This window comes from Engraulis encrasicolus, chromosome 13 (genome assembly GCF_034702125.1).
Source record: "Engraulis encrasicolus isolate BLACKSEA-1 chromosome 13, IST_EnEncr_1.0, whole genome shotgun sequence".
In the NCBI taxonomy this organism is placed as follows: domain Eukaryota; kingdom Metazoa; phylum Chordata; class Actinopteri; order Clupeiformes; family Engraulidae; genus Engraulis; species Engraulis encrasicolus.
The window spans coordinates 21,699,508-21,709,576 of NC_085869.1; the positions used below are offsets into that span (position 1 = coordinate 21,699,508).

General features: G+C 45.0%; 1 protein-coding gene across 1 annotated transcript in view; it reads right to left on the reverse strand.

Annotated features, from left to right (window-relative positions):
• kansl1l (KAT8 regulatory NSL complex subunit 1-like) overlaps positions 1 to 10,069 on the reverse strand; it is a 61,497-nt gene that overhangs the window by 38,246 nt on the left and 13,182 nt on the right. Inside the window, exons 3-4 of the mRNA XM_063213446.1 lie at positions 8,367 to 8,508; positions 5,083 to 5,271 (exon numbers count right to left, since the gene is read on the reverse strand). Coding sequence (XP_063069516.1) covers positions 5,083 to 5,271; positions 8,367 to 8,508 — 331 coding nt within the window. The remainder of the gene's footprint in view (positions 1 to 5,082; positions 5,272 to 8,366; positions 8,509 to 10,069) is intronic.

The following is a 10,069-nucleotide window of genomic DNA, read 5'->3' on the forward strand; positions in this document are numbered from 1 at the left end:
AATACACATCACATCACCATCGGCGCTCGTTATCAAAGACACTGAATCATAGGTCGTCGTCCTGTCACTTTCACGCTGATTAGTCACTGGCCACGTTTACATGAGACATTTCATTCAGAATGAACTCTTATTTCATTCTGAATATAACTTAATTATATCCCCGAAACGCGGAGCGTCGGGGATGTAATGGTTTTGCGTGCGCCGCGTCCGCCGCCGCGTCCGCCGCGTGAGGTCTTTCGTGTTAACGCCATAACTTTTGAACGGATGTTTGGATTTGTCCCAGATTTGGTGTGTGAATGCTCTAGGGTAGGTTCATGAACTGATTCGAGTTTGGAGGTCAACAATTTCAAGATGGCCGAATTCAAGATGGCCGAATTTTTGTTTGGCCCATTACTTCTGACCGGGAGGATGGATTTGTCCCAGATTTGGTGTGTGAATGCTCTAGGGTGGGTTCATGAACTGATTAGAGTTTGGAGGTTAACACTTTCAAGATGGCTGAATTCAAGATGGCCGAATTTTTGTTTGGTCCATAACTTCTGACCGGGTGGATGGATTTGTCCCAGATTTGGTGTGTGAATGTTCTAGGGTAGGTTCATGAACTGATTCGAGTTTGGAGGTCAACAATTTCAAGATGGCCGAATTCAAGATGGCTGAATTTTTGTTTGGCCCATTACTTCTGACCAGGTGGATGGATTTGTCCCAGATTTGGTGTGTGAATGCTCTAGGGTGGGTTCATGAACTGATTAGAGTTTGGAGGTTAACACTTTCAAGATGGCTGAATTCAAGATGGCCGAATTTTTGTTTGGTCCATAACTTCTGACCGGGTGGATGGATTTGTCCCAGATTTGGTGTGTGAATGTTCTAGGGTAGGTTCATGAACTGATTCGAGTTTGGAGGTCAACACTTTCAAGATGGCTGAATTCAAGATGGCCGAACTTTTGTTTGGCCCATAACTTCTGACCAGTTGGATGAATTTGTCCCAGATTTGGTGTGTTAACGCTGCAGGGTAGGTTCATGAACTGATTCGAGTTTGGAGGTCAACACTTTCAAGATGGTGGAATTTTTATTTGGCCCATAACTTCTGACTGGGTGGATTGATTTGCCCGATAACTCCTTAATTTAATGGTTCACCATTTCAGTGATTCTACCATATCAGGTAGGCCTACAGTGTAATAACCAGTGTAACAATATTTAATACCATGTAATACTAGTGTAATACCAGTGTAAAAATAGGCAATACCAGGTACAGTGTAATAACCAGTGTAACAATATGTAATACCATGTAATACTAGTGTAATACCAGTGTAAAAATATGCAATACCATCTAATACCACTTACACACAAATAGCCTACATGATATAAGTACAAAATTGGTACATGGTGTCAAACTGGTATTACGTGGTATTAAATATTGTTACACTGGTTATTACACTGTACCTAATGTGGTATATCCACTGTAATAGTGAACCATTAAAACAGTGTTACCATTTGCCCCATTTTTTCCTTCATTTTCACAATAGTCATTTGGTTTTAAGCCTATGCACGTCATTGATCTATGTATAGATATTAAATATATTTATTTTATATTTTGTATTTATCATAAACGTTTATGAAAAGGTGGACGGGAATGGTAGGAATGATTGGGGACTGGAAGCGTCGCGTTTCGGGGATATACCTTAAGCAGTCGAAGGCGACTGCACAGGCAGTCTAGTTCCGCTTTGAAAACATCCTGTAAACACTTTACAATTCTGAATTAAATGAAAGTGCAATGTAAACTCGACGGAACTATTTCATTCTGAATCACTTGGAATTAAAAACATCATGTAGACGTGGCTAATGTCACACTGCTGTGTTAATCTGAAGTGCAAGTTAATCTACGTATGCAACTACACTTATCTACTTCGATGCCCCTTCACTGGCCATGTTTAAGCAACACCTTAAGACACATCTCTTCCTGGAGGCTTATGGCTGCTAGTTCCACAAGCACTTTCACTTACATGCATTCACACACACGCTCACACACTGACGCGCACACACACTCACACTTTCCAACACAACATTCTGTGAAGCGTCCTTGGGTGTTTTGAAAGGCGCTATGTAAAACGAAAGTATTATTATTATTATTATCTTTATTTTCATATTCCAATCATTACATAATGCATTACATTTGATTTTTCACATTTATCCAGTTTTATTTTGTCATAACTTACATGTATTCATCAAACATTAACTCCACATGTGTTAGTCCATCTACCCTATTCAGCCTCCCTCCATATGAATCCAACTGTTCATTCGTTCTTTCTTTCATTCATTCATTCATTCATGTAATTTGTTTTTCCATATCCTGTTCTCCACTCTGCCCTTCCCGATTCATAGTGTCCACTGCCCCGCGTGAACACCTGCAGCTGCAGCTTTGTTTCCTGTTTCCTGTCCTCCTCACACAGCTCCTAGCATCACCATGACAAACAGCAGCAGCTGAGCACTGACCACTATTACACTACGATAGTCTGCCCTACAAAGGCGAAGTGCAGCAACTATGCCAACATTAAAACTGAGAAAAAGGCCTTCAAATTCTTGGTATTAGGGTTGGATATTGTAATTACTGCAACCAATTACAAGCTTGTCTTATTGTAGAGAAGGAACAAGATAAGATATGCAAATAATGTACAATAATATAATATACTATACTATAATATACTAAGTATAATAATTATTAGAGATGCACCGGATCCTGATTTTTAGGATCCTGCCGGATACCGGATCCACTGCTTAAGATCCTACCGGATCCGGAACCGGATACCGGATCCTACGAAAGGGTTGAAACACATAGCCTACTCACACACGTGGGCCCTTTTATCACGTTGGCTCAAACTATTTTGACTGAAAAGCCTCGGCTACCGGATCCTGGAACCGGATCCGGATCCTGTGAAAAACCCTATTATCCTGCCGGATCCGGAACCGGATCTTGGATCCGGTGCATCTCTAATAATTATATAATAATGCAATATATAGCCTAAGCTGCCTGCCTGCTTGCCTGCCTGGTCGAGGCCCTTCATGTCTATCAGGCTTACAGTATCAGTGGGCCAGACATCCTGACAACCGCACACATCACCAGCACTTTACAGTTAAGGCAGCTACCTTGACAACAAACAACACCACTCATGTTGGCTTGTCCAGACACCCAGAGAAACTGGTGATGGCTCAGGCTAAAACCTGTTTTTGATGGGGTATGGTTGGGTATGGTTTATCGAGAATAAGCTAAGAGCGTTACTTCAGTTCAATTTGACTTGTTCGTTTTTTGACATAAACCCAAAATAGTTTTGTTCTTCTCATTTTGGGAATTGAGCGTGCCTTTTCTTTTCAACACTTCCAGACAACCTGATGACTGGCCCCTTAGGGAAAGAAGCCCAGGTGGAGCAGAAGAACCATCCGCCCCCCCCTCCATCGCCCCCCCTCACCACTCCTCTCCACCTGCCCCAAAAAACAAGCAGGGGCTTAAGGCGCCACTTGACCTGATTAGAATATCCTCTGCCAGGGTATTTAAGTGGCAGCAGGGGCTGATTAATTGGCCAAAAGGAAGTCCTTGCTAGCTTCCCCTTGCCCACTTCAATTAATTAGCCGCTGCCAAGAAAAAACAACACACATGACAAATGAAAAACAAAGCTAATAAAGGTAAGGTAGTGAGTTATGGGGTGCTACCCAAAACATAAATCAGCAGACTTTTTTGACATGTTTTTTCGCTCTAGTGTCGGGAGGAATCAGCAGACTGTTGCAGAGTTGTTCTGCCAGTTGTTTCTTTCATGTTTCTCTAACTTTCGTAACGTGCTGTGGACTTCACTTCAGACAGCCTCTTACTTGTTTCTTTCTTCTGTGTTCATGCTCCACAGCACAGGAGTGTGTGTGCTCTCGCTGAGGTCTCTTTTCAAAGATCAAAGAAGAGAAGTGTTGTAAGGAACTTCTCCCATGTGCCAAAAGCTTCTCAGACTTTCATGTTTTCAGCACAATTTTGAGGCGAATATATTTCACACGTTTTGTCGTGTGAAACCCTGCAGCGTCCCATGGCTGTGGCCTAATGGTCGGGCACCCATGGCCTAATGGTTCAGGGAGTTAGATTAGGGATACCAACCTTACATATCCCTTAAGCCCCGTGTACATCGAAGGCAAACTAAGCGACCTGCGCGGCGGAAGTCATTGTTTCTCTATGGAGGGAAGGCGAATAAAGCTACCAGAGCGAATTCGCCAGGAGCGAAGCTTCTTGAGCGACCAGGGCGAATTTTGATGATTAAACTCAAGCTAATCTTAAGCGAATTCGCTATGACGCGGTTCGGCGAAAACCAATTGGAACGTTCATATCGAGGAATGTCCCAGGCTGTCAAGCCGTTATGTGATTAGCTGAATCAAACATGTCAGTGCAGCGTCCAGAGCGAATAAAACAAATTCATGGCGAAATTTCTTCAACCATCCCAGCTACCTGGGTCGCGTAGGTAGCGCCTGATGCACACGGGCCATTACACCTCCATTCATGGCTAGGGATGCACGGATACCACTTTTTTGAAAACCGATACAAGAACGAGTACATTAATGTGTGTACTTGCCGATACCGAGTACCGATACCGATACCTTTTACCACCAATATACAATGAAAATAAATGCATGGCCTTGTTTTTTTCCACCTGTGATATTTTTATTGTCCATTTCCATGTAGGTTTAAATGTTAGTAAATGTATGAGGTGGCACTTTTTTCCATGCTGATTTCAAGTCCACAGAACATGACAAGATTTTGCATTGTTTTGAGTAATAGTAGTACTCATAGCTGGTATCGGCAAGTGCTTGACGAGTACGAGTACGAGTATAACAAACAGTATCGGGAGCCGATACCGATACCAGTATCGGTATCGGTGCATCCCTATTCATGGCTGTTGTTCCCTTGAACATAGCACCAAAGCCCTACTCCCCAATCGCTCTCCTGTTTGTCAATGTTGCTAACCACTTATTTCTCCCACCCTAAATAAAAGTCACATAGGAGAGATGCTCCAGCTAAATGTCCTGTAATGTCCTCTCCTCTGGCCACCCTCGCCTCACCTGTCTCTCGATGTTGCGCAGGAGGCGCGTGGGGCTGCAGGGCTCTGTCTCCAGGTCGGGGCCGCTGTTCATCTCCAACGTAGTGCCGTGGCTGGTGGTGAAGCAGGACAGGCCGGCCATCTCCGTCAGCAGGGTCTGCTGGATCTGGGTGTCCGTTTTGGGCTGACAGTCGGCCAGCACCACCCCACCCTAAAAGTCATGCACGCACAGGCACACACACATGCGCACACACAGACAAACACACACACAAACACACACACACATTGTCAAGCACACCCATACAAAGGCATGTGTACGGAATTACTGCACTGCACTGTGTCACTCTGTATTTTTATATGTGTAATAACAATGACGTTGAATATTATCTAATCTAATCTAGCACAGGGCAGGCCTGGCCTAATGGTTAAGGAGATGGGCTTTAGATTAGATGGTTGCAGGTTCGAATCCCATCCTACCACACTCCATGGCTGAGGTTCCCTTGAGCAAGGCACCTAGCCACATACTACACCTACAGGGACTGTAACGAATACCCTGAATGCCCTCTGCTCTCTACAGCCAAGTGGCCGTGATGACAAGGCCTGTCAGGTTAACAACTGACCAGCCACAATGGGATTAGCGCCGCAAAATTAAATCAGGATTTGTAGCGTGCAACAGCTGCCCGTGACATGGAAGGGAGGAGTGGAGCTTGGAGGGGAGGAGTGGAGTGGAGAGGAGAGGAGAGGAGAGGAGGGGGAGAGTGAAGAGTGGAGAGGGGAGAAAAGAGGAGAGGGGAAGAGAGGAGAGGAGAGGAGCAGGAGAGGAGAGGCGAGGAGGGGAGAAAAGAGGAGAGGGGGAGAGAGGAGAGGAGCAGGAGAGGAGAGGCGAGGCGAGGCGAGGCGAGGAGAGGTGGGGGAGCAGAGTAGAAGGGATCGACCCACGGCAGGGGCTGGTAATAGCGGCAGAGGCCTGCGTGGGAACACAAAGTAGCCGTCATACGCACAGCTAGACACAGCAGACAGCCCCAGCTGCACGTGTGGGCGGGACAGGGCCTTTTATCAAAATCACAGACGTGAACAAAGACAAAGAGTGTTAAAAAAAAATACCCATACACCTATAGTAAATTTTAATTGTGGTTACAGTATATCTGAGAGAAGGTTGAAAGTAATATGGCTGGGATACACTCAACTAGCGATCCGGTTCATTTCATGATCTTTGACATACAGTTCGATACACCCCACGATTTTTTAAATCTATGAGTCTAAATCTATCTATGACTTTATAGGTAGAATAGTAGGTTACAAGAGGCTGCTAATAATATTAGTTTCAAAACAATAATGATGATGGTCTGAAGCACAATCACATCATATCAAGTGCTTGTTTTCGGTAGGGCTGGGCGATATTGAGAAAAACAATAATCTCGATTAGTGTCTGCTATATCTCGATATACGATATATATCTCGATATCTATGCAAGGGAAAAAAAAAAACCTTTTTTTTAAAAAAGCTCGGTGGCTATCTAGCCAAAAGATGTTCAATGTTGAAATTATAATGTCATTTTTTGTTCTGTTTGTTATTTTAAGGAAGATAATATGAACAAAAATAAAAAATATAACAAAGCATCAAAATGCTTAAACCATGTGAGATCAAAGGCTCGACTAGAGTCAGACTTGCCTGGTTAACACCAGACCAAATCACAAACGATTGTGTAGAACTAAAGGCAGTATGGGAGTTCCCAGGCTAGAGTCAGACAGGAGTCAGGCCCGTTGCTCCGGACCGCTTCCAGGCGGAACGAAAATAAACCGGTCTTTGTTCCTAGACGGCACTATTTGTGAAGCGAGGGGTGCCTCATCAGTATGCAGCGGTGATAAACAGAGAAAACGGCAGTAATAAACGCTTATTAGTGTCACTGTATGCACTTATAAAAACAGCGGTAACTTTCTAGAAACACTTAAATCATATTTTAGTTGTTTATTATCATTTCGAAGCGGTTTCCAATGATTGGGAAACGCATCAAGGCTGTATTAGCACAGCCGGTTTACCCCACTCTGGTTGTATGGGACAAAGATGTCTGAAAGCGTCACGGACGGACCAACGCACAAAGCCTCTTATAGAGATGCTCCTCATCAGAAGCTCTAAATCCGAAATAACGCCATATTATTGAGCCATTCGTCCTTTTCTTTGGAACAAATTCTGCTGTTTCGGCTTCTTCTGTGGGCGCCGCCATGTTGAAAGAGTTTATCAACACAAACACACGCCGCTACACGCAAGGGGAGGGGGAGGAGGAGGAGGAGCAGGGGGAGGGGAGAGCCAGCTCTGTTGGGGGGAAACACACGCAAGGAGGAGGCGGGGCGGACCGCTCCACAGCACAGAAGGGAAATCAGAGTGGCGAAATCTTACGCATTTACAGTCTAAACTCGAGATATTCGATATGTCAAAATACTAATCGATTTCATAAAACTTCTCGAGAAACCGTAAAACTCGATTAACCGCCCAGTCCTAGTTTTCGGTACTGAAAGGTAACAAAAAGGGCGTATCACGACACGTGTATTGCCTCCTGGCATCGCGATAGAGGATCATGACTCTGTGTATCGTGATTTCTCGGTTTGACACAATACCGTTACAGACCTAGTAGCCGTCATACGCACAGCTAGAAACAGCAGACAGCCCCAGCTGCATGTGTGGGCGGGACGGGTACCGCTTTTTATCAAAAGCACAGACATGAACAAAGACAAAGAGAGTTTAAAAAAAAATGCCCCTAAGATGACACCTAAATTGTACCTACGATTATTATATATCCGAGAGAGGGTTGAAAGTAATATGGCTGGGACTGTTCAACCTATAGGCCTTGTGATGATGTGAGGAGGAGGCTCTGTATAAATCTGGCCCATCACGTGTGACAGCTGTGCCTACTGTGACATTCCAAACAAACTGCAATTATTGGGTTAAGATAAGACAGACACAAGAGCATGTGTGCACCTGCTGAAAGCAAACGTGCGTTACCTTAGAGATGAGGACGTGTGTGTGTGTGTGTGTGTGTGTGTGTGTGTGTGTGTGTGTGTATGTGTGTGTGTGTGTGTGTTTGTGTGCGTGCGATTGAACATGTTTGCATATACAGTACGTGTCTGTGTGTGTGTGTGTGTGTGCGATTGAACATGTTTGCATATACGTGTGTGTGTGTGTGTGTGTGTGTGTGTGTGTGTGTGTGTGTGTGTGTGTGTGTGTGTGTGTGTGTGTGTGTGTGTGTGTGTGTGTGTGTGTGTGTGTGTGTGTGTGTGTATGTGTGTGTGTGTGTGTGCATTACTTCACCTTGTCCTGTAGGAGGCGCTTTCTCAGGTCTCCCACCTGCTGGATGTGCAGCTCCAGCTCTGCCACCCGCAACTGCAGCCAGGTCCAGCGACTGGCCATCTCCGCACGCTCCGCCTGCCAACGCCATTCCGCACTGCCGCGCCTAGCACACACGCATACACACATACACACGCACACAGACTTAGTTTAGTAGAGTCCACAATTCAGACCAGTGGTTCTCAACCTTTTTTTGAATAAACGACCCCTGTAAGATTATTTTTGGGCTTTTGTGCCTTCCTTAAGGGCCATACACACACGTCGCTACTAGTTACTCGCTCAGCGAATGAAGCCAATAGAATGTCAATGTGTTCCAGCGAGTCTCGCTGGTGGGTAGGCGAGTACTGTACAAGCGATGCGATGTGGGCGGATTGAAAATATTTTATCTTCGAGCGAGGCGAGTAAGCGAGTAACCAATTGGAAGGCAGAGTTCGGTACTTCTCGCCTGTTCATTGGCAGTTAAAGCCGCGGGAACTTTCAGCGAACGTTCCATGAAAGAGAGGCGAGTAGGCGAGCAAGCGAGAAGCTAGCAAATAGCAGTGATGTGTGTGTACGGCCCTTTATTCGATAGGACAGTGGAGAGAAGACAGGAATGGCTGGGAGAGAGAGATGGGGGAAGGATGTGCAAATGACCCCGGCCGGGAATTGAACCCAGGTGGGTCGCCCGCACAGCAGTCCAGTGCCCAGCCACCAGAGCCAGGGCTGGGCCGTGAGGAGCTTCTAGACCAGTGTTTCTCAAAGTGGGGCAGAAGCCCCCCTAGGGGGGCGTGGAGATATTGGAGCGTGAAGTCATTCTGCTTTGCCATTAAGTCAACACATTCACTTTACATTCACAATATATTCATTCATTTATTCACTAATATTTAGAGAACATCATAGGTAGGCTACGGTATATACGTGTATAATAGGCTTTGATAAACTTTACTAAGGCCTATTCATTTGTATTTTCGTAACCATTTTGCTTGAGGGGGGGCGCAGACAGATACCCTTCCTCTGAAGGAGGGAATGGTAGGAAAGGTTTGAGAAACACTGTTCTAGACACAGAAACACAGTCTCTATCTCAATGCCCAGTGTTCTAGCCTTGCTAGGACGTGAAAATTCCCAGTGATTGGATACTCTTTGGTGATCTCCGCTAGTTTTGACATTGAGAAGTAGCCACAGTCAGGGCAGGGCAGACACTAGTGCATCATCTGCTAGGTCAAAGCACTGCTGCTACAACAGCCAACCTGGCTGCCTGCTTTCTTTTTTACCAGTGTTACCAAGGTAATATAAATCTGATCAAGTGCGTAATACATGGAAAAGTACTGCTGGTACGAATCACTTACATACTGTACATTACTTTTTTATTATATTATCCTGCTTAAAACAACTGTCTTCATTTAACAGTTATTTCATGAACACCGCCCTCAAAGGCAATCAATGTCCCAGCTCGTGTAAGCTTGTAAGTTAAGAAGACAAGGCGAAAACTGTTTGTTTTGATAACACCGAGGACTGAGAGAAGAAATGACTGCAGCAGGCTAAGACAGACTGTTATTTTTTTCTATCTCAATTTTTCCACACAAAGGAGTGGACGCAGTGTAGCTTGGCCAGCAGCCCTTGTGGTTCCCTCCACCCTGTGCACCCTAGAGCAGCAGGTCATACAGGAGTCAGCCTTGCCTTCGCTCTCT